Here is a 26,802-nt window from a genome sequence, read left to right as displayed (position 1 = left end):
TGTTTGTGGTGGATGGTTCTGAAGGTGATGAGCGCCGAGCGGCAGAACTCCTCGAACCCAAACAGGTATCTGCAAACGCACAAACATGTAAATGCACAAATATACAAACATGTAAACATACAAATATACAAACACACAAATATACAAACGCACAAACATGTAAACATACAAATATACAAACATGTAAACATACAAATATACAAACACACAAATATACAAACACGCAAGGAGAGAACGCACACGTGAGCAGAACATCCATCAGACACACATCCTCAGAGACAAAAACACAGTGCAGGAAAATCACACAAAGAAAAACTACACACCAAATGTACATGTGTCTGTACTTTTACAGTGTCTATATTTTTACAGTGTCTATACTTTTACAGTGTCTATACTTTTACATGTTTGAGGATCAGTGTTGGTGTTTTCTGTTACTTGTCACATAAACCGTACATATATATGTATAAATATATAAATATTTATAAACACACACACATATATAGATAGTGTATATATTAGTATATATATTAGTATATAGTAGGTGTGTGTTTGCAGTACTGACTTCTTGTAGGCCGTCTTGACGTTGTAGGCGGCGGCAGAGTTGAGGACGGGGATGCCCAGGTCGGTGTAGATCTGTTTCCAGACGGTGCCAGAGTCGATGGCGCCGCAGCCGCCCTGGACCGTCACCAACCGGAACAACTTAAACAGGTTCAGGTCCTTATAGCCCAGCACGGGGGGTTTGTTTATGGGGGTCCCTGAGGAGACAACGCACACACACATCAACACATCACAAAATACACACACACACATCAGAACACACGCACACATCAGAACACACACGAGAGAACGCACACATCAGAACACACACACACGAGAGAACGCACACATCAGAACACACACACACACACGAGAACGCACACATCAGAACACACACACACGAGAGAACGCACACATCAGAACACACACACACACACACGAGAGAACGCACACATCAGAACACACACACACACGAGAGAACGCACACATCAGAACACACACACACACGAGAGAACGCACACATCAGAACACACAGAACACACATCAGAACACACACACACACACACACACACGAGAGAACGCACACATCAGAACACACACACACACACACACAGAACACACGAGAACGCACACATCAGAACACACACACACACGAGAGAACGCAACACAAACACACACACACGAGAGAACGCACACATCAGAACACACACACACACGAGAGAACGCACACATCAGAACACACACACACACGAGAGAACGCACACATCAGAACACACACACACACCACACACGAGAGAACGCACACATCAGAACACACACACACGAGAGAACGCACACATCAGAACACACACACACACACACACGAGAGAACGCACACATCAGAACACACACACACACGAGAGAACGCACACATCAGAACACACACACACACACGACGAGAGAACGCACACATCAGAACACACACACACACGAGAGAACGCACACATCAGAACACACACACACGAGAGAACGCACACATCAGAACACACACGAGAGAGAACGCACACATCAGAACACACACACACACACGAGAGAACGCACACATCAGAACACACACACACGAGAGAACGCACACATCAGAACACACACACACACGAGAGAACGCACACATCAGAACACACACGAGAGAACGCACACATCAGAACACACACACATCACGAGAGAACGCACACATCAGAACACACACACACACGAGAGAACGCACACATCAGAACACACACACACACACACACACATCGAGAGAACGCACACATCAGAACACACACACACACGAGGAGAACGCACACATCAGAACACACACACACACACGAGAGCACACACGCACACATCAGAACACACACACACGAGAGAACGCACACATCAGAACACACACACGAGAGAACGCACACATCAGAACACACACACATCACGAGAGAACGCACACATCAGAACACACACACACACACGAGAACGCACACATCAGAACACACACACACGAGAGAACGCACACATCAGAACACAACCTCTAACTCACACACACACACACACACAGGGGTGGTGTGTGTGCGTCTGTGTGTGTGTTCTTGTGTGTGTGCCAGGGGCAGGGGGAGTTGTACCTGTGTGTTCTTGTTTGGGTCTGTGTGTATACGTGTGTCTGCGTGTGTGTGTACATGTGTCTGTGTGTACACGTGTGTCTGTGTGTCTGTGTGTACATGTGTATAGTGTGTGTGTGTGTATGTGTGTGTGTATAGTGTGTGTGTGTCTGTGTGTGTGTGTGTCTGTGTGTGTGTGTCTGTGTATAGTGTGTGTGTGTATAGTGTGTGTGTGTATATAGTGTGTGTGTGTATATAGTGTGTATGTGTATGTATATAGTGTCTGTGTATATTGTGTGTGTGTGTGTGTGTGTGTATGTGTGTAGTGTGTGTGTGTGTATAGTGTGTGTGTATATAGTGTGTGTGTGTCTGTGTGTGTGTGTATAGTGTGTGTGTGTCTGTGTGTGTGTGTATGTGTGTGTGTGTGTGTGTGTGTCTGTGTGTCTGTGTGTGTGTGTATAGTGTGTGTGTGTGTGTGTGTGTGTATGTGTGTGTGTGTGTATAGTGTGTGTGTGTGTTGTGTGTGTGTGTGTGTATGTGTGTGTTGTATGTGTGTGTGTGTGTGTCTGTGTGTGTGTGTATAGTGTGGTGTGTTGTCTGTGTGTGTGTGTAGTGTGTGTGTGTGTGTGTGTGTGTGTGTGTGTGTGTCTGTGTGTGTCTGTGTGTATGTGTGTATAGTGTGTGTGTGTGTGTGTGTGTGTATAGTGTGTGTGTGTGTCTGTGTGTGTGTGTATATGTGTGTGTGTGTGTGTGTCTGTGTGTCTGTGTGTGTGTGTGTGTGTGTGTATAGTGTGTGTGTGTGTGTGTGTGTATAGTGTGTGTGTGTGTGTGTGTGTGTGTATAGTGTGTGTGTGTGTGTGTGTGTGTGTGTGTCTGTGTGTGTGTGTGTGTATAGTGTGTGTGTATAGTGTGTGTGTGTGTGTGTGTGTGTGTATAGTGTGTGTGTGTGTGTGTGTGTGTATGTGTGTAGTGTGTGTGTGTATGTGTGTTACCTCTGTCCTCCATGAACTTGTAGAGTTGTTGGAGGAAGTTGTCTCTCTCGTCGGGGTCGGGCTCCTCCTCGGGCTGTGGACACGTCACATCTAAAGTTTAGTTTAAAGCACAGACACGACCGGAACCACAGACACAACCACAGACACGAACCACAGACACAACCAGAACCACAGACACAACCAGAACCACAGACACAACCACAACACACAGAACCACAGACACAACCACAGACACAACCAGAACCACAGACACAACCAGAACCACAGACACAACCAGAACCACAGACACAACCACAGACACGAACCACAGACACAACCACAGAACCACAGACACACCAGAACCACAGACACAACCAGAACACAGACACAGACCAACAGAACCACAGACACAACCAGAACCACAGACACAACCACAGACACGAACCACAGACACAACCAGAACCACAGACACGACCGGAACCACAGACACAACCACAGACACAGAACCACAGACACAACCAGAACCACAGACACAACCACAGACACAACCAGAACCACAGACACAACCAGAACCACAGACACAACCAGAACCACAGACACAACCACAGACACGAACCACAGACACAACCAGAACCACAGACACAACCACAGACACAACCACAGACACAACCAGAACCACAAACACAACCAGAACCACAGACACAACCAGAACCACAGACACAACCAGAACCACAAACACAACCAGAACCACAGACACGACCGGAACCAGTGAACAGAACACTGTTCCAAGACAGAACTTCATTCTGAGAATCTGTCGATACCGATACTGATACCAGAGGCTCAGATTCTGTTTACAGAGCGACTCTCTGACCCTGACTGACTCTGACCCTGACCCTGACTCTGACCTCTGACTCTGACTCTGACCCTCACCCTGACTCTGACTCTGACTCTGACCCTCACTCTGACTCTGACCCTCACTCTGACTCTGACCCTCACTCTGACTCTGACCCTCACTCTGACTCTGACCCTCACTCTGACTCTGACCCTCACTCTGACTCTGACCCTCACTCTGACTCTGACCCTCACTCTGACTCTGACTCTAGGACGTTCAGAGTCGTTTCTCTGAGTCACTTTTATACTTTTATATTTACACTAAACTGTGAAAATCTATCAAATATATATCGATATATTGGAAGATTTAATGTGCTGATACAGTATCGATATCGTATGCTGATGCACACAACACACAACACCACACAACAACACACAGTGTGTATGTGTGATGTTGTGTGTGTTGTGCATCCTGACCTCCTCCTGAAGTTGTTTCTTGTGTGTTTGTGTGTGTGTGTGTTTGTGTGTGTGTGTTGTGCGTGCGTTGTGCGTCCTGACCTCCTCCTGAAGTCGTTTCTTGTGCTTGTGTAGTGTGTTGTGTGTGTGTGTTGTGTGTGTGTGTTGTGTGTGCGTTGTGCGTCCTGACCTCCTCCTGAAGTCGTTTCTTGTGCTTGTGTAGTGTGTCGTGTGTGTGTCGTGTGTGTGTTCTGTGTGTGTGTTCTGTGTGTGTGTCGTGTGTGTTGTGTGTGTCTGTCGGTCGTGTGTGTGTCGTGTGTGTGTGTGTCATGTGTGTGTGTGTTTTGTGTGTGTGTGTGTGTCATGTGTGTCGTGTGTATGTTGTGCGTCCTGACCTCCTCCTGAAGTCGTTTCTTGCGTCTCTCTTCGTTTTCTTCTCGTTCTTCGTCGCTGTGTTTTTCGTCACTGTCGGACGACGACTCCAGGATCTGACTCAGGTCCATTTTCCACACGTCCGGAACCGCCCGGGTCCTGAGGAACGCCTGGGTAATACACACACACCTGCACAGGTAATAACACACAGGTAATACACACACACTTGCACAGGTAATAACACACAGGTAATACACACACACCTGCACAGGTAATAACACACAGGTAATACACACACACACAGGTGATAACACACAGGTAATACACACACACCTGCACAGGTAATAACACACAGGTACACACAATACACACACAGGTAATACACACACACACCTGCACAGGTAATAACACACAGGTCACACACACACACACACACACAGGTAATACACACACACCTGCACAGGTCACACACACAGGTCACACACACACCTGCACAAGTAATAACACACAGGTAATACACACACACACCTGCACAGGTAACACACACAGGTAATACACACACCTGCACAGGTAATACACACACACACCTGCACAGGTAATAACACACACACACCTGCACAGGTAACACACACACACACCTGCACAGGTAACACACACACACACACCTGCACAGGTAATAACACACACACACCTGCACAGGTGACACACACACACACACACACACCTGCACAGGCACACACACACACACACAGGTCACACACACACACCTGCACAGGTACACACACACACCTGCACAGGTACACACACACACACACCTGCACAGGTAACACACACACAGGTCACACACACACCTGCACAGGTGCACAGGTAACACACACACACACACACCTGCACAGGTAACACACACAGGTAACACACACACCTGCACAGTTCACACACACAGGTCACACACACACAGTTCTAAACACATTCAGGAAACGTTCTGCTGGGTTCTGTCAGTGAGGATCTAGTCCCGGTCCTGGTTTCAGTCTGGTCCTGGTCCTGGTCCTGGTCCTGGTCTTTCAGAGTAAATCTTGTGTCGTGTGAGCGTGGAGAGAAAATGGCGTCCGTACCTTTCCTGTTGGCGAGCTCGGGTTTGCAGATGGAGGCGGAGTTTAGCGTGTGCAGGTGTCGGCGGAGCACGGTGGAGCTGAGGGCAGAGGGCAGGGGTCAGAGGGCAGAGGGCAGGGGTCAGACTGTAGTGAGGTTACACTCTAAACATCAGGAGAGAAAATAAAACTCACAACTTCCCGTCTCCAAAAGAACGAACCAGACAGTGATCCTTCTTCACCACCAGCTCCTCGTTACACACCGGAGACAGCACCTGACAGACAGGTGACACAGACAGGTGAGACACAGGCAGGTGAGACACAGGCAGGTGAGACACAGGCAGGTGAGACACAGGCAGGTGAGACAGACAGGTGAGACACAGACAGGTGAGACACAGACAGGTGAGACACAGGCAGGTGAGACACAGGCAGGTGAGACAGACAGGTGACACAGACAGGTGAGACACAGGCAGGTGAGACACAGGCAGGTGAGACACAGGCAGGTGAGACACAGACAGGTGAGACACAGGCAGGTGAGACACAGACAGGTGAGACACAGGCAGGTGAGACACAGGCAGGTGAGACAGACAGGTGAGACGCAGACAGGTGAGACACAGACAGGTGAGACACAGGCAGGTGAGACACAAACAGGTGAGACAGACAGGTGACACAGACAGGTGAGACACAGGCAGGTGAGACACAGGCAGGTGAGACACAGACAGGTGAGACACAGACAGGTGAGACACAGGCAGGTGAGACACAGGCAGGTGAGACAGACAGGTGAGACGCAGACAGGTGAGACACAGACAGGTGAGACACAGGCAGGTGAGACACAGGCAGGTGAGACAGACAGGTGAGACAGAGACAGGTGAGACACAGACAGGTGAGACACAGACAGGTGAGACACAGACAGGTGAGACACAGACAGGTGAGACACAGACAGGTGAGACAGGTGAGACTCTGCCGTTTTCAGTCCCGTCACATTTTTGTCCATATTTGTTTTGACTCCACAAACCCGACTCATTTGTTTCTATGGAAACGCTGTTGTCTTGTCTAGAAGGTTCCACAGTGTCCACGTTCACAGGAGAACTTTAATCCTGAATCTAAATCATTTCATTGTAAATAAAAGTGTGTTCCGTTTTAAAACGTCCATGTAAATAAATGTTGATTGTGATTTAGTCTGTGTTCACACTGCACCTGAAGTGACTCAGATCAGATTTTTTGTCTTTATGTTCCTGTATCTGATCTTTTAATGACGTCTGAACCACACAGATGTGATGTTTTCACATGTGACCAGGACACTTGGATCTGTGCTCCTGAAACTGATCCATATCTGATCTTTAACATGTGACTTGAGTGTGAACGGTCAGGTCACATTCATCCACCTACACGTCATCAACAAGACACAAATGTCACTATTCTGCACTGAAGTAGAGAAAACTGTTCATGAACTCAGTGTGACTGAAGTGAAGCACATCTCCACTCACCACAAAACACCACCACCAAAAACCTCGTCCTTCTCCTTCTCAATCTCCTCCTTAAAACAAGTCAGTTGTTCATGTTGTGGCTCCGGTACGAGAGGAACTTTAAAAGCTCCAGGTGCTCGATGCTGCGTCCATGTTTGTTCAACTTGTGTAAACACAGAGACGCTCGCTGCGGTTGACGTCGTCGTGTCTCCAGTGTCACATGTGGGACACTTTTGGACCGTTTAATGTTCACACTGGAGTCACATTTAACTGGAAATGTGAACCACCTCGAAAAAACATCGTATTTCACAAAAAAATCTGAATTGAGCGTTAAACCTGCAGACTGAACGGAGACTAAATCTCAACAGTGAAGTAAGAGTTTGTTTTGTTGTGATGTTAAATGTGAGTGAGTTCGTTTCCTGGATCCTGTTTGTGGTTTGTTGTTGTTCAAATGCTGCTGGTGCTTCAGGCTCCTCGTGTCGTCCTCCTGGTCCTGGTCTTGGTCCTGGTCCTGGTCCTGGTCCTGGTCTGTCTCGGGACTTTGATCCATGTCTCTTTGGATTTGTGAGTGGGATGTGGGAGTGGGCTGAGCTTTTGTCTTCTTCTTCCTCCTTCTCCTCCTCGACTCACAGACGGAAAGTGTGATGAGACGATTCTCCAGTTCTCATCAGAACCACGTCGGGTCCAAATGTTCTGGACGGTGTTTGTGTCGGTGGAGGAACCACAAACCAGACGACAGAAAAGACACGAGCAGTTCAAGTGTTTGTGTTTAAATCTGTTGGTGTTTCTGTCCAATCAGAACCTCCCCCAGACGCTCACACACAGGAAATCAAAAACATCTCACCAGTTTAACACCAAACAACAAGAAACATCATCATTATTATTATTATTATCATTATCATTATCATTATTATCATTATTATCATTATTATTATTATTATTATTATTATTATTATTAACATCTAAACTACAAGGACAAGCTTTTTAAAAACCTCTTATAAACGTGGACACTGTGGTTTTAACCAGATGTTCCTGCAGAAAGTTCCAGAGTGTGGCTTTAGCAGGAGCATCAGTCCCGTCACACGAGCAGGTCCCTGTGAATAAAACCAGACGGACTCACCAGGACCAGACCCGGTTCTGCTCCGTCCAAAGAGCAGACGGAGCCCAGGAGCTCGTCACACACTCTGCTCTCCTCCTCCTCCGACGAAGACGAAGAACACTCCTGCTCCTCACCAGCGCTGGAACACACACGGACCCAGGTCAGACCCAGACCCAGACCAGGACCGAGACCTAGACCAGGACCAGGACCAGGACCGAGACCCAGACCAGGACCAGGACCGAGACCCAGACCAGGACCAGGACCGAGACCGAGACCGAGACCCAGACCGAGACCCAGGTCAGACCCAGGTCAAACCCAGACCGGGACCGGGACCGAGACCCAGACCCAGACCCAGACCTAGACCAGGACCGAGGTCAGACCCAGATCCAGACTCAGACCCAGACCGAGACCAGGAAACAGACCAAGACCCAGACCGAGACCCAGACCTAGACCCAGACCTAGACCAGGACCGAGGTCAGACCCAGACCCAGACCGAGACCAGGAAACAGACCGAGACCCAGACCCAGACCTCGACCTAGACCGGGACCCAGACCCAGACCGGGACCGGGGACCAGGACCAGGACCAGGACCAGGACTAAACCAGGGACCAGGACCAGGACTAAACCAGGGCTAAAGCAGGACCAGGACCAGGACTAAAGCAGGACTAAAGCAGGACTAAAGCAGGACTAAAGCAGGTCTAAAGCAGGACTAAAGCAGGTCTAAAGCAGGACTAAAGCAGGACTAAAGCAGGTCTAAAGCAGGTCTAAAGCAGGACTAAAGCAGGACTAAAGCAGGACTAAAGCAGGACTAAAGCAGGACTAAAGCAGGTCTAAAGCAGGACTAAAGCAGGACTAAAGCAGGTCTAAAGCAGGACTAAAGCAGGACTAAAGCAGGTCTAAAGCAGGACTAAAGCAGGACTAAAGCAGGTCTAGGCTGGAGCAGTTGAGCAGAGACTCACACGGCCTGTGAGGAGCGGCGCCCCCTGTTGGATTTCTTGCCGATCACAGGCGTCCCAAAATGCTCTGGGTTTGTGAGCGGGAGCTGGTCCAGGGTCTGCAACAAAACCAGAGTGAAGAAGACAGAAGACACAGGGACACAGGGACAGACAGAGGGACACACAGGGACAGAGGGACAGACAGAGGGACAGACAGAGGGACAGAGGGACAGACAGAGGGACAGAGGGACAGACAGAGGGACAGAGGGACACAGGGACAGACAGAGGGACAGAGAGGGACACAGGGACAGACACAGAGGGACAGACAGAGGGACACAGGGACACAGGGACAGACAGAGGGACAGAGGGACACAGGGACAGACAGAGGGACACAGGGACAGACAGAGGGACAGAGGGACACAGGGACAGACAGAGGGACACAGGGACAGACAGAGGGACAGAGGGACAGACAGAGGGACAGAGGGACAGACAGACACAGGGACAGACAGAGGGACAGAGGGACAGACAGAGGGACAGAGGGACACAGGGACAGACAGAGGGACAGACAGAGGGACAGACAGAGGGACACAGGGACAGACACAGGGACAGACAGAGGGACAGACAGAGGGACACAGGGACACAGGGACAGACAGAGGGACAGAGGGACACAGGAGACAGAGGACACAGGGACAGACAGAGGGACAGAGGGACACAGGGACAGACACAGGGACAGACAGAGGGACAGAGGGACAGACAGAGGGACAGAGGGACACAGGGACAGACAGAGGACAGACACAGGGACAGACAGAGGGACACAGACAGAGGACAGAACAGACAGGGACAGACAGAGGGACACAGGGACACAGGACAGACAGGGACACAGGGACAGACAGGGACACAGGGGACAGGGACAGAGGGACAGGGGACACAGGACAGACAGAGACACAGGGACAGGACAGAGGGACAGAGGGACACAGGGACAGACAGAGAGGGACACAGGGACACAGAGGGACAGACAGAGGGACACAGGGACAGACAGAGGGACAGAGGGACAGACAGACAGGGACAGGGACAGAGGACAGAGACAGACAGGACAGGGACAGGGACAGACAGGGACAGAGGGACACAGGGACAGACAGAGGGACACAGGGACAGAGGGACACAGGGACAGAGGGACACAGGGACAGAAGAGGAGGACACCAACATCGATTCATGTGAGTTAAACTTATGATGAATCATTAGAAGTTTGAAGAAAAGAGCCGTGAACATGAGGTCCAGACCCATTTGGGCCCAGATACAGCTCAAGGGAAACAGGTTAAAGGGTCAGGTGTTGGGTTAAAGGGTTAAAGGGTTAAAGAGTTAAAGGGTTAAAGGTTCTGACCTCGCTCTCGGCGAAGTGTCTCTCTCCTTTGAGACACAGAGACGTCCTCCTCAGAGTTTTCTCGTCTCCGTCGTCAAAAACTGAAACACAAAACAACATCTGAGCACCAAAGAACCACAGACACCACCCGGGACCCCCAGAGCCCCCCCAGAGCCCCGGAGCCCCCCCAGAGCCCCAGAGCCCCGGAGCCCCCCCAGAGCCCCAGAGCCCCGGAGCCCCCCCGGAGCCCCGGACCGCCGACCCCAGAGCCCCCCAGAGCCCCCCCCAGAGCCCCCCCCAGAGCCCCACAGCCCCGGAGCCCCCCCAGAGCCCCGGGAGCGTGACCCGGGAGCAGGCGTGGTGTGAGTGTTATGGGCCGTACGTACCCACGGTGTACAGGGAGGCGTCGGTGAGTTTGCTGATGACGGCCTCAGAGTTCAACCCTTCATTGGTCTTCACCTCCACCACAGACCCCACCTACAGACAGGAGCAGACAGGAGCAGACAGGAGCAGACACATGTCAGTTTGACAGGGTGAGTCAGAATGTACAGGATCAACACTCAGACCAGGTCAAGATTTAACACTTCAAAAAGTTTATCCCCAGGTTTGACTTCCTCAAATGTCAGAGTCAGTGTGGACTAAAGCTGCTCTTCCTCTCGACCCGGAGTCTTCCTCCCGATCGACTGACCCGGAGTCTTCCTCCCGATCCACTGACCCGGAGTCTTCCTCCCGATCCACTGACCCGGAGTCTTCCTCCCGATCCACTGACCCGGAGTCTTCCTCCCGATCCACTGACCCGGAGTCTTCCTCCTGATCCACTGAAGTTTATTCATTAAAACCAGCGACACAAACCAAAGTTTTTGTGCAGGTTCTAAACCTTCACTCGTTTTGTCATTTCATGTTGTTTTCTCCTTTGTTTAACGTTGCTCTACAGCCCGAGTGAGTGAACAAAAAAACTAATGAAATTTAAGACCTTTGTGAAAAAAATAAAACTTGGACAACAGAATTTAAGACGTTTTTAAGACTTTTAAGGCCCGACAGGTGCACTGTGAGCAGAGTTTATCCACAACAACGACAACGACAAACGAAAGAGAAGAAAGAGATGAGAACCAAAAAAGAGGAGAGACACTTACCCTGAGCTGACCTTTGACCTGGTCGTCATGCACCACCTGAGACGTCCCCTCCCCCTTCAGAGTCACCTGCAACAGAACCACACAGAACCACACCAGAACTCTGAGAACATGGACCAGAACCACACAGAACCACCCAGGACCACACAGATCCACCCAGAACCACACAGATCCACCCAGAACCACACAGAACACACAACACAAGTGACACACAACAAAACAACAAAACAACACATTTACAACAAACACATACAGACACCAGCACCAGAACCAGCAACAGCACCAGGACCAGCACCAGGACCAGGACCAGCACCAGCACCAGGACCAGCACCAGGACCAGCACCAGAACCAGCACCAGAACCAGCACCAGAACCAGGACCAGCACCAGGACCAGTCCAGACTCTGGCTCACAGAGACACTGACCTTGACTTTGACGAGGCGTTTGACCGTTTTGATTTTGGCCTCACAGAACGCTCCTCTGTACTTCGCACTCACATCTGTCCCCACGCTCAGGTAGGCAGGCTCCTCCACTGCCTGAAACGCACAAAAACACACACTGTTACACACACAAACACACACAAACACACACGCTCAGGTAGGCAGGCTCCTCCACTGCCTGAAACGCACAAAAACACACACTGTTACACACACAAACACACACAAACACACACGCTCAGGTAGGCAGGCTCCTCCACTGCCTGAAACGCACAAAAACACACACTGTTACACACACAAACACACACAAACACACACGCTCTGGTAGGCAGGCTCCTCCACTGCCTGAAACGCACAAAAACACACACTGTTACACACACAAACACACACAAACACACACGCTCAGGTAGGCAGGCTCCTCCACTGCCTGAAACGCACAAAAACACACACTGTTACACACACAAACACACACAAACACACACGCTCAGGTAGGCAGGCTCCTCCACTGCCTGAAACGCACAAAAACACACACACCTGATCTCATGTTGTGTGTGTGTGTTCAGGTGTGTATGTGTGTGTGTTGAGGTGTGTGTTCAGGTGTGTGTGTGTGTGTGTGTGTTCAGGTGTATGTTCAGGTGTGTGTGTGTGCTCAGGTGTATGTATGTGTGTGTTCAGGTGTATGTATGTGTGTGTTCAGGTGTATGTATGTGTGTGTTGAGGCGTGTGTGTGTGTTGAGGCGTGTGTGTGTGTAGGCGTGTGTGTGTGTAGGCGTGTGTGTGTGTAGGTGTGTCAGGTGTGTGTGTGTATGTTCAGTGTGTGTGTGTTCAGGTGCATGTTCAAGTGTGTGTTGAGGTGTGTGTATGTTCAGTGTGTGTTCAGTGTGTGTGTGTGTTCAGTGTGTGTATGTTCAGTGTGTGTGTGTGTTCAGTTTTAATAATTCAACATTTACAGTGAATTTTTACATCACTAAATATATCGGCGATTATATCGGCAGCTCCAACTCCCGTTATATCGGTTTCATATCGGCCACAACAAAATCCATATCGGTCGGGCTCTAATAAAAACATTTAAATATTAAAACGACGACATGAGTGACAGTGTGAACAGACGACACTCAGGTCTTTGTCCCAGAGACTCGAGTCCTGGTTCTGATTCGTGACTGATACACCAGTGTGTGACGCAGGCACGCCGGTGTGTGACGCAGGCACGCCGGTGTGTGACGCAGGCACGCCGGTGTGTGACGCAGGCACGCCGGTGTGTGACGCAGGCACGCCAGTGTGTGCACAGGTTCGCCGGTGTGTGACGCAGAGGAACAGAGACTCGTCTTCCAGAACAAACGTGGTGTGATCGTTCCCTCCTCTTGCTCTTTTCGTGGTTTTGTGTTGTTGTTGTGTTTTTGTTGTGTTGTTGTCGTGTTGTTACTGTCGTGTTGCTGTTGTCGTGTTGTTGCTGTTGTCTGTTGTCGTGTTGTTGTCGTGTTGTTGCTGTCGTGTTGTTGTTGCTGTCGTGTTGTTACTGTCGTGTGTTGTTGCTCTCGTGTTGTTGCTGTCGTGTTGTTGCTGTTGTCGTGTGTTGTTGTCGTGTTGTTGTCGTCGTGTTGTTGCTGTCGTGTATTTGTCGTGTTGTCGTGTTGTTGTCGTGTTGTTGTCGTGTTGTTGTCGTGTTTTGCTGTTGTGTGTTGCTGTTGTCGTGTTGTTGTCTGTGTGTGTGTTGCGTGTTGTCGTGTGTTGTTGTCGTGTGTTGTCGTGTGTTGTTGTCGTGTTGTTGTCGTGTGTTGTTGTCGTGTTGTTATCGTGTTGTTGCTGTTGTGTGTTGCTGTTGTCGTGTTGTTGTCGTGTTGTTGTCGTGTTGTTGTCGTGTTGTTGTCGCTCTCGTGTTGTTGTCGTGTTGTTGCTGTCGTCGTGTTGTTGCTGTCGTGTGTTGTTGTCGTGTGTTGTTGTCGTGTGTTGTTGTCGTGTGTTGTTATCGTTGTTGTTGCTGTTGTGTGTGTTGTGTGTTGTTGCTGTTGTGTGTTGTTGTCGTGTTGTTGTCGTGTTGTTGTGCGTCGTTGTGTGACTCACCTTCATGTTGTTGTTATTTGAGGGAGTCCAGCTCCAAATCGCAGCAGAACTCACTGAAAACACAGAACCAACAAACACGGTCAGAACCGACAGAACCGACAAACACGATCAGAACCAACAAACACGATCAGAACCAACAGAACCAACAAACACGATCAGAACCAACAGAACCGACAAACACGATCAGAACCGACAAACACGATCAGAACCAACAGAACCAACAAACACGATCAGAACCAACAGAACCGACAAACACGATCAGAACCGACAGAAGAGGCAGAGGAAGAGTCCAGTGATTCACTGAGGCTTTTAAATTGTGGTGGACATGTGGATCCGAGAACGTTCTAACATTTCACACTCAGGTCATTTAATCACACGACTGGACTGACGACCCGACTGACGACTCGACTGACGGGACGTGACAAAAACCCAAAAGTGGTGAAGTCATGGTGGTGGTGGTGGTGTGGTCAAACGTGTCACAACGACGTCGACGAGCGTCACAATATTTAAAACACAAATTGAACTTTAGTTTTACAGAAGTAAAAGTTTAAAAACATCAGAACTACATTTCCCATGATTCATTTCAGCGCCAAAAACACAAAGAAACATGTTTTTACTTGAATTTTTAGGATTATGACGGAAATAATTTACAACAAAATCTAGTCAGAGTTTTAAAACAGTTTCACATCAACGAATAAATCGACCTCTGCAAAATATCGAGAGAAATATCAATATCGAACCGACAGATTTATACATCAATACATCGATACGACACTGACGAGACGAACAGGACAGAACACGTGAAGGTTCTGTTCTGTAGAGAGGTTCTGTAGAGGGGTTCGGTTCTGTAGAGAGGTTCTGTAGAGAGGTTCTGTGGAGGGGTTCTGTGGAGGGGTTCTGTAGAGGGGTTCGGTTCTGTAGAGAGGTTCTATGGAGGGGTTCGGTTCTGTGGAGGACGGGGAGCTGTGTGGGTCCAGTTGGACTCGGTTTCGGTGGATTGAAACGTGTGAAACGCGGAGTGGGTCGTGTTTTTCGCGGTTAGAAATAACCCGGTGTCGGTTCCGTGTGGGTGGTTCGTGTGGATCCGTGACCAGAACCCAGGGCGGGTTTTAACGGGACTTTTAAATGGACTTCGCGGCCGCTGCGGTGAAATCCGCGAGGAAACGTGACGCGGGGCCGTGACCCCCCCTCTCCCGCGGTCACCGTCCACACGGGCCTCTCCGGCTCCGGTCCCGATCCCGCTACAGCCTCGAGGGTTCGGCGGGTTCGTGTGTCCGGGCGGAGAGGAGGCTCGGGCGGGCGGAGGAGCGCGGAGGTCCGGGGAGAGGAGCTTTCCTTCCCGCTGCTTTGTCGCCATCACGGCTCCTCTCGGGCCAACTTTATGTTCCAAGCCCCGAGCCTCCTGCCCGCTCACAACAGCCCCGAACCGGCCCCGAACCGGCCCCGAACCGGCTCCGACAGCGCCTCAAACTCCAGCCGTCCGGAGTTGTGTGAATTGGGTGAAAAAGCCTCGTCAGAAGCAGCGGTTCACTCCGGAGCTAAATTTAGCTTCGGTTTTAGCGTAGCTCCAGCTCCAGTTTGTGTCATACGGCGATTTAAACGGACCTGACGCCGACACGGACGCTCCTCCCGCGGGTTAAACTGCTCCAGAAGCGGCCCCCGGTGCCCTGAGTCCGGTCCGGAGCGTCCGGCCCGGATCCACACGCATTTATTTATTTATTTGGCGGCGGATTCACAAAGACGCGGCGGCTTCACATTTTCTCAAAAACAACTGCCGTTCACCGCGGTGTAACAGCGCCCCGTAACCGCCCGTTCACCCGCCCCCCGAGCCCCCGGAGCCGGCCACACCAGCCCGACGAGCCGAGCCCGCGGCCGGGGAAAGTTTGAGCCGGGTTCGGGACACAAATATTGACATTTTACTCACATTCATCGACGGAGCAGCTTCCTCTGAGCCTCGAAGCGAACAACAGGCGTCTGAGCCCGGAGCTCTGTTTCCCGCCTCCCCATTGGCTGCGGCCGCGGAGCCTCAATCTGATTGGCTGAGCGCGGCGGACATTCCGATAGGCTCCGGGGCCCTGGAGCCAATCAGCGCGCGGGAGCCGAAGAGCGGAGGAGCCGCAGGAGCCGCGGTCCCAGGCGTTTGGCCCGAGAGCCGCGATGTGGCTCCGGGACTCGAGTTGAGGATTAAAACTAAAACTAAACTAAAACTGAAAAAAAGAAATAAATAAAACACCAACTAAAAACTAAAAACTCCTCTGCTCATCTCTGACATTTACTTTTCTCTTCCTGGAATATTCTCACTGCACTTTACACTACTGTTCTGAAACAATAACGGACATGTCCGAAGAGAAGAGTTTATTTATTGATTTATTTTATTAAAGTGAATCGTTTTTGTTGTTGTTGTTTATTGGTGGTTGGTAATAATAAAATTGTAAAAACAACACGAGTCAGTAGAGTCACATTTCCTTTGTGTTTTCATTTTTAATCAGATTTATTCAGTATTTTACTTAAACAAATGACAGTTTATTTTCTCTTTACTGTTGACAGGGATTAAATTGGTCAGAAATGTCGATCAATTAAATACAATCAGTCAGTTAAAATACTTTTGTGGCACTTTAACTGTAAGTTTTAATAGGACTGAACTTGTTTCTGTTGTTGTCCACCCCGAGTGTCCAGAAAGGCGCTTCATCATTAAAATGTGTGATTATTATGATTAAAAATAGAGATTCCGGGACAAACGGTGAAAAATGAGTTGTTTTGTCTAAATATGCCGGGACAGAGACACAGGTTCAGGACTGGGACTGTCCCGGGGACACGGGGACGTCCTGTCTTTATAATTATGACAATAATAATAATAATAACAATAATAATAATAATAATGATAATAATAATCATCATCATCATCATAAAATCAAAGTGTTTTGTCCAAAATGCAGAAACACAAACATTCTCCATTCATCATGAGCAAAGTGACGCCTGTTTTCTTCACTTTAATGTTGTTTTCTGTGGGATTTCTCCTCATGTTTCTCTTTATAATCGCCCCCGAGCTCAGAGTAAACCCTGTGAATCGTGGATCTTTAATAAAAACTTGTTTTAATTTGACTTTGAGTCATTTTCTTGTAGTTTTGTGCCGTGAGAGCAGCGGGTGAAATGCCTGGGCTTTAAGAGCGCGCCCAATCAGCGGCGCGCGCACAGGAAAGCCCGCCACTGCGCCTCGCCATTGGTCGCGCGCGGTTTGTTCTGTGCGCTGATTGGCTGAGGCCGCTTCCTCGTGCGCTGCGTCAGCGTGAAAGTCCCGCCCCCGTACGTGCTCAAGCAAAACTGTTCAAAACACTGCGCCGGATCAGGCCACGAACCGACCAAAAACACACTAAAAAAACTACATTTCTCTGATAAAACTCTACAAACTCCACAAAGAACTAATGTGCGCCTTTGTAAGAGCGTCCAGTGTCCAAAAACACTGAGGTTTGAGCAGGTTTTAAAGCCAAAATCTCCGCTTTCTAACCGAATTCACCGACGAACGGGGTCATATTTAAGACTAAGTTTATTTTGTGTCTAAAATATAAAGTTTCCTCCATTGTCGTTTCTGCCGATTTGTGAGTAACAGGTCACACGTTTATTAAAGCTCCTTTTTTATACTGAACCACGTTTCCTCCATTTTATAAACTCGTTTAATCCTCATAATTGGATCGTTTGTGATCGGGGTTCGGTGCTGACGCTTGAATACGAGTTACAAACGTGACATTTATGAATAAAAGCGACACGAACGCCGAAGCTGAGGCTCAAACTCGACATTTGGAGCGGGTTCCGGGTGAAAAAGTGAAGTTTTCGGCGTGTTTTGCGGCTGATTTTAACGAAACAAACAGCAGCGGAAGAATGGCGGGGTGTGCGTGCTTGCGTCACAGGAAGAGAGACCCGACGTGGCCATATATGTCACAGTGGACGAGGCGGTGTGTGGACAGTGTGTTCCGATCCACGATCTCACGGGTTTTTCTCTGCGTGAACCCGAATCCAGACCGAGAGACACGGGAAGGGGGACAGGGGACGGGGATTACACTCTGTTCTACTGCTGCAGGTTAAAGATGTAGACCAGGCATGTCCAAACTGTGGCCCTCAGTCTTTCAGGAGAATTGGCCCAAATTACTTTACATCAATTAAAAACCTAAGAACCTTTTAATGCTAGTTTTTTTTTTTAAATCTACCTTGATTGAGCTAATATTTAACATTTAGTGTGTGGTTTTAAGGATCTTTGCACAAATAAAGTCGGATGGCTCATTGTAACGTGTTAAACCTGCACAGATTGTAATTATTCACTGTTTTGAGCTCCAGTCTACGTCCCTCCATCGACCCTCTGCTTCATCTGTGTTAGATATGTGGCCCTTGATGAAAAAAGTTTGAACACCCCTGATGTAGATGTAGATGCGGACAGAGGACAGAGTGATGGACACAAGACAAAGCAACAAATGTCCCGTGTAAAACTCTTCATTTCATCCCCAAACGTCTCCCACAATATGTCCCACATGTAAAAGCTCCAGAGCATGGAGGAGCCGCGGGTGGAGGAGCCGCGGGTGGAGGAGCGCGGGTGGAGGAGCCGCGGGTGGAGGAGCCGCGGGTTAGGAGTTTGTAGGTGGGACTCTGCTGAGCTTCTGGACTCGCTCTGAGCTCGACTTGAGGTGATGTTTTTGGATGTGGTTTGTTCAGTGAAAGACGCAGGAGCTTTTGTGTTTTTCCCCATTTTAATATTGGAACAAAGATTTCAGTACAAAAAAAAACACACACACAGAGCAGTTTTTACATGTTGTCCTCATCAGAATCATCCTCCTCCAGAGGGTCCAGCAGAGGGTCAGAGGAGCAGAGGGTGAAGAGAAAAAAGACAGAGGAGCAGAGGGTCAGAGGAGCAGAGGGTCAGAGGTCAGAGATCAGAGGAGCAGAGGGTCAGAGGGTCAGAGGGGAGGAGCAGAGGGTCAGAGGAGCAGAGGGTCAGAGCAGAGTCAGAGGGTCAGAGGAGCAGAGGGTCAGAGGAGCAGAGGGTCAGAGGAGCAGAGGGTCAGAGGAGCAGAGCAGAGAGAGAGGGTCAGAGAGCAGAGGGTCAGAGGAGCAGAGGGTCAGAGAGAGCAGAGGGTCAGAGAGCAGAGCAGAGGGTCAGAGAGCAGAGGGTCAGAGGAGCAGAGGGTCAGAGGAGCAGAGGGTCAGAGGAGCAGAGGGTCAGAGGAGCAGAGGGTCAGAGGAGCAGAGGCAGAGGGTCAGAGAGGTCAGAGGAGCAGAGGGTCAGAGCAGAGAGCAGAGCAGAGGGCAGAGGGTCAGAGGAGCAGAGGGTCAGAGGACGCAGAGAAGGTCAGAGGGTCAGAGGAGCAGAGAGAGGAGCAGAGGGTCAGAGGAGCAGAGAGAGGAGCAGAGGGTCAGAGGGTCAGAGGAGAGGGTCAGAGGAGCAGAGGGTCAGAGGAGCAGAGGGCAGAGGAGCAGAGGTCAGAGGAGCAGAGGGTCAGAGGGTCAGAGGGTCAGAGAAGGGTCAGAGGAGCAGAGGGTCAGAGAGAGGGTCAGAGAGGAGCAGAGGAGTCAGAGGGTCAGAGGCAGAGGGTCAGAGGAGCAGAGGGTCAGAGGAGCAGAGGGTCAGAGAGCAGAGGGTCAGAGGAGCAGAGGGTCAGAGCAGAGGTCAGAGGGCAGAGGGTCAGAGGAGCAGAGGGTCAGAGAGTCAGAGCAGAGGGTCAGAGGGCAGAGGGTCAGAGGGTCAGAGGAGCAGAGGGTCAGAGGAGCAGAGGGTCAGAGAGCAGAGGGTCAGAGCAGAGGGTCAGAGGGTCAGAGGGCAGAGGGTCAGAGGAGCAGAGGGTCAGAGAGCAGAGGGTCAGAGAGAGAGCAGAGGGTCAGAGGAGTCAGAGGAGAGGGTCAGAGGAGCAGAGGGTCAGAGGGTCAGAGGAGCAGAGGGTCAGAGGGTCAGAGAGAGGAGCAGAGGGTCAGAGGCAGAGGGTCAGAGCAGAGGGTCAGAGCAGAGTCAGAGGAGCAGAGGGTCAGAGGAGCAGAGGGTCAGAGGAGCAGAGGGTCAGAGGAGCAGAGGGTCAGAGGAGCAGAGGGTCAGAGGAGCAGAGCAGAGGGCAGAGGAGCAGAGGGTCAGAGGAGCAGAGGGTCAGAGGAGCAGAGGGTCAGAGGAGTCAGAGCAGAGGGTCAGAGCAGAGGACAGAGGGTCAGAGGGTCAGAGGAGCAGAGGGTCAGAGGAGCAGAGGGTCAGAGAGCAGAGTCAGAGGAACAGAGGGTCAGAGGAGAGTCAGAGCAGAGGGTCAGAGCAGAGTCAGAGAGGAACAGAGGGTCAGAGAGCAGAGGGTCAGAGGGTCAGAGGGTCAGAGGAGTCAGAGGGTCAGAGGAGGGTCAGAGGAGCAGAGGAGAGGGTCAGAGGAGAGCAGAGGGTCAGAGGAGCAGAGGGTCAGAGGAGCAGAGCAGGAGCAGAGGGTCAGAGCAGAGGGTCAGAGAGCAGAGGGTCAGAGGAGCAGAGGGTCAGAGGAGCAGAGGGTCAGAGGAGCAGAGGGTCAGGCAGAGGAGCAGAGGGTCAGAGGGTCAGAGAGCAGAGGGTCAGAGGAGTCAGAGCAGAGGGTCAGAGAGCAGAGGGTCAGAGGAGCAGAGGGTCAGAGGAGCAGAGGTCAGAGCAGAGGAAGCAGAGGGTCAGAGGAGCAGAGGGTCAGAGGAGCAGAGGGTCAGAGGGTCAGAGGAGCAGAGGGTCAGAGGAGCAGAGGAACAGAGGGTCAGAGGAGCAGAGGGTCAGAGGAGCAGAGGGTCAGAGGAGCAGAGGGTCAGAGGGTCAGACCTTTGCGTATTTCTCCGCCTCTTCTCTGACGTCTTTTGGGACCAGTTCGTGTCGTCCGTTTGTCACTGGGACAGAAACACAGAGTTTAGATTCAGTTCAGACGAGTAAATGTCGTTTTAGTTTCCACACGTGGAGGCGGCGCTCGTTTGCGTCGATCGGTTGCGTCGCTCCGTTGCGTCGATCGGTTGCGTCGCTCCGTTGCATCGACAGTCGTGTTGCGTTTGTCATGAAAACTCGTCTTATTTTGAAGTAGGTTTTGTGTTTAATAGTTTTGACACGACTTCATCGTTTTACTCTAAATCACTGAATGTTGAGGATCAAAAACGTTACTCTGAAAGTTCAAACTCGTCGATAACTGTTGACGACGTTGATGTTGACTTGTTGATACAGACGCTTTTTGCCGACCAACATGGTGTTTTCTCATATTCATTAAAAACAGAAAAACTCGAACAGAACAGAACAGAACTGACCTTCTCCCACCCAACTCAGCTCCAGCTCAAACGCCTTGTCCTTCACCTCGTCGTGAACGATGTAGATTCTGAAAACAGCATCAACACAAACACAAACAGTCAGGACGACAACTCCCACAACACAAACACACAAACACACACACACACACACACACACACACACACACACACACACACACACACACACACACACACAAACACACACACACACACAACTTTCCTGATGTGTGTGAAAGTGTCTTCGTCTTTATTCACTCGTCACATTTTTATTCACAGGAACTTTAATAATCACAAGAAAAAAAACACTCACATTTTGGCCACTTCTTTAACCAGCTCCCGACACGACATGTCCTTCATCTGAAACACACACACACACAGTCAAATACACACAGTCAAATACACACAACACACACACACACAGTCAAATACACACAACACACACACACACAGTCAAATACACACAACACACACACACACAGTCAAACACACACAACACACACACACACAGTCAAACACACACAGACACACACACAGTCAAACACACACAGACACACACAGACACACAGACGTTAGCGTCTCTGTGAGGCAGAAACTGTCCCTTTCCCCCCTGACTCCTCCCACTGAGCAACACAAACATCAGTGTAGAAATAAACTCTTTCATAAAAATAAATCTACATCATCTGTTCTTCATCTGTCAAACTGTAAAAATGTAAAAGACAAAAATAAAGGCTTAAAAAAAGTGTAAAAATCCTGTCACATAACACACATCATGTGATCAACAGGACGATGCCAACGGCGTTTATTTCAACGACAGTTTGTGTCAGAGACGTGTGTGTGTGTGAACATGTCAGAGCTCTACGTGTGAAATAAAGTATGTGACATTTTCCCACGCTCAGGTTTGTGCTGACGACAGAAGGAGACGAACGAGGGACGAGGCCTTAAAGCTCGACCGGCGCAGACGAACCAAACAGCCGCGAAAACCGGGAGTGAACATGTGTGTGTGCGGGATGAGTCAGTGTATGTGCACACGGGCAAGGGTGAAAATCAGGAGGTGTGCGTTAGCATGCCGGTTGTTATCTTCAGTGTGACGGTGAAACTCGTCTCTAGTGTGTGTAGTGAAAAGTGTTTCTAAACTCAGGACGGTGAATAATGAGGACGCTCAACAAACGTGAGGGAAAACTGAGGACCTGTGTGAAGGTTTACACTGATCCAGGATCAGGACTTAGGACGCAAAGTCAGAGACTCACACTTTTACCGACAGAACAAACAACAAACAGAACAAACAACAAACAGAACAAACAACACACAGAACAAACAGAAGAATGTCTCTGACCTGGAGCTTCTCGATCTCGGTCTTTGCTGCCTGTTTGGCCTTTCCAATCGCACAGCCCCAGTATCCCTGAAACACACAACACACACACACACACACACACACATACACACAGAACACAAACATCAGAAACAACACAAACTGTGTGTGTACAGTTTTCCATCATGTGTTGATCTTGTGTCTAAAGTCACAATGATCCAAACACTGATCTAAAACCAGCAAGAGAGACCATTAAACCAGGACTAAACCAGGACTAAACCAGGACTAGACCAGGACTAGACCAGGACTAGACCAGGACTAGACCAGGCTGTGGTCCCTCACACTAGATCCGAGTCATTTTAGTCCAAACGTAAAAAAAAACTCTGTGGTTCTGCTCAAACCTACGACTGTGACCCATGAAAAACATCAAACTGAAATAAATGAAAAGATTCTTCAAACATGAATCAGTCCAAATAAACTTGAGAGGCTCAGAGAGAAGAACCGACGAGAACATGGAGGAACATCTGAGGAGGAACATCTGAGAACAGCTCTGATTTAAACTTTTACACTGGTACAGTCTGAATCAAGAGGCCGTGGAGTCTGGGCCGTTACACCGACTCGAGTTTAGAACATGAGGAGGGTCAGAGGAGCAGACTCACGTAGGAGATGCCTGAGGGGTCCACCATGTAGAGCTGAGGACCGTCATCTTTGTCGTAGGAGCCCAGAATAAAACTAGAACAACAAGAAAAGAGGTTTGAGGAAGGTCTGAGGAGGTCTGAGATAGTCTGGGGGGTTTTGAGAAGGTCTGAGGGGGTTTGAGGAAGGTGTGAGGAGGTCTGAGGAGGACACCAAAGGATGGACTTGGAGTCAGTATAGAGAAATGTCCAAAAGGTCCCTTCAGAAGATGATCAACCTGAGAGGAGGAGGAAGAGGAGGAGTGTGGAGGTTCTGACCTGCAGCCGAAGGGTCTGACGGCGCTGTACAGGGTGTAGGCGTGAACGTACATGGCCACACGCTCCGACAGGTGCTGCACACAAAACACACCTGTCACACCTGTCAGGACTCCTGTGATTGGTCGGTGTCGGGCAGGTGAGGCGTTACGTGATTGGTCGGTGGTACAGGTGAGGCGTTACGTGATTGGTCGGTGTCGGGCAGGTGAGGCGTTACGTGATTGGTCGGTGTTGGGCAGGTGAGGCGTTACGTGATTGGTCGGTGTCGGGCAGGTGAGGCGTTACGTGATTGGTTGGTGGTACAGGTGGGGTGTTACGTGATTGGTCGGTGGTACAGGTGAGGTGTTACGTGATTGGTCGGTGGTACAGGTGGGGTGTTACGTGATTGGTCGGTGGTACAGGTGGGGTGTTACGTGATTGGTCGGTGGTACAGGTGGGGTGTTACGTGATTGGTCGGTGGTACAGGTGGGGTGTTACGTGATTGGTCGGTGGTACAGGTGGGGTGTTACGTGATTGGTCGATGTTGGGCAGGTGAGGCGTTACCTTCAGTGGAATGTCGTGTCCGTAGTTTGATCTGAAGTTTGAAGCTTCGTCACGAGCCACTTCTGCCAAAGAGCGAGCGTCGGCCAGTAACCCGGCAACCGCCTGGAACAGAACGGAACATCAGAATAACAGAACACGAGAACAACAGAAAACGAGAACAACAGAACAATAGAACAACAGACCACCGCCTGGAACATGTGGAATAAACCCGTGAGCGTCTGGAGAACTCAGAAGAAAACAGGAGCCAGTGAAAAACCTGCTCAGATCAAAGCTCAGGTCCAACCCTGAGTCTGAATCTGCAGCTCCAGACTCGGATTTAAGACGTGTGTTTGCACAAAAAACCTTCAGTACGTGACGTGTGGGTCTGTGGGGGTGTTAGTGTGTGGTAGTTGTGTGTGTGTTGCCGTGGAGACGGAGGGCGCGGTTACCATGCCGACGTGTCTGTCGATGTTGAAGATGCGTTTGTTGGATCCTTCTTCGTAAAGTTTGGACAGAACGAGTTTCTCCACCCCGAACACCACACCGTCCTTACACCGGATCCCGATCGCCGTGCTGACGCAGAGTACACACACACAGTACTTCAGAAAATATACTTCAGAAAATATACTTCATATATACTTCAGAAATACACAGCAACATGTTCTACACATTACTGCGATACTGACACAACAACACACAACACACACAACACACATACAACAACAATCGCACAACATATGCGCACACACACACAGACAGGTGCAGAGGCAGGTGCGTACCTGCTGTTCTCCACGGCCTTCATGGCGTATTCCACCTGGAAAACTCTCCCGTCCGGAGAGAAGGTGGAGGCTGAAAGATCATACTGAAAAACACACAAAATACACACAAAAAAGAGAGACACAAACAGTTGAAAACAGGTTTAACCCCCCCCCCCACACACACACACACAGACAGACACACACACAGACAGACACACACAGACAGACACACACAGACAGACACACACAGACAACACAGACACACACACACACACAGACACACACACACAGACAGACACACACACACACACACACAGACACACACACACAGACAGACACACACAGACAGACAGACACACACATACACAGACAGACACACATACACAGACAGACACACACACACAGACAGACACACACACACACAGACACACACACACACACACAGACACACACACACACACACACAGACACACACAGACAGACAGACAGACAGACACAGACAGACAGACACACACACACAGACACACACACACACACTAAAGGATGATCTTCTTTATGTTTAATATAAACACACACAGACAGACGAGCGACGAGAGGCTCGAGCGCCAACAGCCCACACGGGTCACGGGTCAGAGGTCAGGAGTCAGAGGGGTTTTAAAGTTCGATTTCATTCATTCATAAAAATGTTAAACTGAACCGGAAGTGCACACAAACAGTCTTAAACCTGACACTGGAGGAGATTTTTCACCTTTGTTCTCTCCTTCAAAAGCCTCAGATTAAACAGTTTAAACATTAAATAGTTTAAACATTAAACAGTTTAAACTTTGTTTCGTTTTCGTTTGTGTCGTTAGCATTAGCCTGTTAGCATTAGCCTGTTAGCTCGCTGTGACTCAGCAGCGGCGCTCCGTCCGCGGCGGACACAAAAATACGAACCAAACTTCTCATTTCAGTCACATAAAGACACGGCCCGGTGTGAAAGAGCCGCGGCCGGAGCGGAGCCACGTATGAGCCACATCTGAGCCGCGATACTGAAGAAAAACCCGAAACAAACCGAGAAGAAACAAAACTCACCCCGGTCCCGATAGAACTCATGCTCACTGTGCCACTGCGCAGGCGCACTCCGCACTCAAACACACTGTGCCACTGCGCAGGCGCACTCTTCTTCTCTCCCAAACTGAACAAAACAAACTTTATATTTTTATTTTCGTCTCTCGTAACTCTCTCGGTTAAAGGTTAAAGGTCAAATCGTTTTTCATTTATGTTGAAAAACTGTTTTATTTCACTTTTCAGACGGAACTCGTTTTATTTTGAAAAGCGGAAGTTTATTTTGACGGGACACCGGAAGTAGTATGCATATAGGCAGCTTAACCTGCTGATGACGCAGTGCGCGTGCGCGGCCTTTTGTCACGTGTTGCGTGAAAAACCAAGAAAAAGTTGTGAAAGTGAAAATGTGACGATGTGAAAATGACAAATGTTGGAGTTTATTTTGTAAAATGGTTCAGACTCGTGTTTAGACGCGACAAGAACCGTCCACGTGTCACGCGCGTCACGTGTTTTGTGGCGCCCCCTGGAGGCCGCGCGGAGCATTTGGATTATTTTGGTCATTTTAAGTTCAATTTGTAAAAGAATCTGTTGCTGAAAAACATTGAT

General features: G+C 49.7%; 2 protein-coding genes across 2 annotated transcripts in view; both read right to left on the bottom strand.

Moving 5' to 3' along the window:
- arid4a (AT rich interactive domain 4A (RBP1-like)) overlaps positions 1-16,363 on the bottom strand; it is a 30,191-nt gene extending 13,828 nt beyond the window's left edge. Inside the window, 14 exon segments of the mRNA XM_055160527.1 lie at positions 2-69; positions 563-755; positions 3,140-3,212; positions 4,801-4,947; positions 5,882-5,966; positions 6,061-6,140; positions 8,452-8,569; positions 9,389-9,483; positions 10,746-10,825; positions 11,111-11,201; positions 11,858-11,923; positions 12,278-12,388; positions 14,351-14,403; positions 16,275-16,363. Of these exon segments, the coding sequence (XP_055016502.1) occupies positions 2-69; positions 563-755; positions 3,140-3,212; positions 4,801-4,947; positions 5,882-5,966; positions 6,061-6,140; positions 8,452-8,569; positions 9,389-9,483; positions 10,746-10,825; positions 11,111-11,201; positions 11,858-11,923; positions 12,278-12,388; positions 14,351-14,356 (1,213 nt within the window). The 5' untranslated portion in view covers positions 14,357-14,403; positions 16,275-16,363.
- Positions 16,364-21,071: 4,708 nt separating this feature from the next.
- Positions 21,072-26,339, bottom strand: psma3 (proteasome 20S subunit alpha 3). Its single transcript, XM_020923768.2, has 10 exons — positions 26,224-26,339; positions 25,174-25,256; positions 24,844-24,967; positions 24,416-24,517; positions 23,876-23,949; positions 23,582-23,654; positions 22,947-23,012; positions 21,924-21,970; positions 21,614-21,681; positions 21,072-21,208 (listed from the first exon to the last, which is right to left on the bottom strand). The coding sequence occupies exons 1-10, from the start codon at positions 26,242-26,244 to the stop codon at positions 21,138-21,140; spliced, it is 729 nt and encodes a 242-aa protein (XP_020779427.2). The 5' UTR covers positions 26,245-26,339; the 3' UTR covers positions 21,072-21,137.
- Positions 26,340-26,802: the final 463 nt, after the last annotated feature.

This window comes from Boleophthalmus pectinirostris, unplaced genomic scaffold, assembly GCF_026225935.1.
Source record: "Boleophthalmus pectinirostris isolate CB_2022bp ecotype Guang Dong unplaced genomic scaffold, ASM2622593v1 HiC_scaffold_10, whole genome shotgun sequence".
NCBI classification, from domain to species: domain Eukaryota; kingdom Metazoa; phylum Chordata; class Actinopteri; order Gobiiformes; family Gobiidae; genus Boleophthalmus; species Boleophthalmus pectinirostris.
This window is presented reverse-complemented; position numbering and strand designations above follow the sequence as displayed.

Excerpts from the sequence above, each read along its gene's own strand:
- psma3 (XM_020923768.2), bottom strand. The coding sequence starts at position 26,244 with ATGAGTTCTATCGGGACCGGG. Across the intron at positions 24,518-24,843 it reads TCGACAGACACGTCGGCATG|GCGGTTGCCGGGTTACTGGC; the intron begins GTAACCGCGCCC and ends GTTCTGTTCCAG. Across the intron at positions 23,655-23,875 it reads GTCAGACCCTTCGGCTGCAG|TTTTATTCTGGGCTCCTACG; the intron begins GTCAGAACCTCC and ends TTGTTGTTCTAG.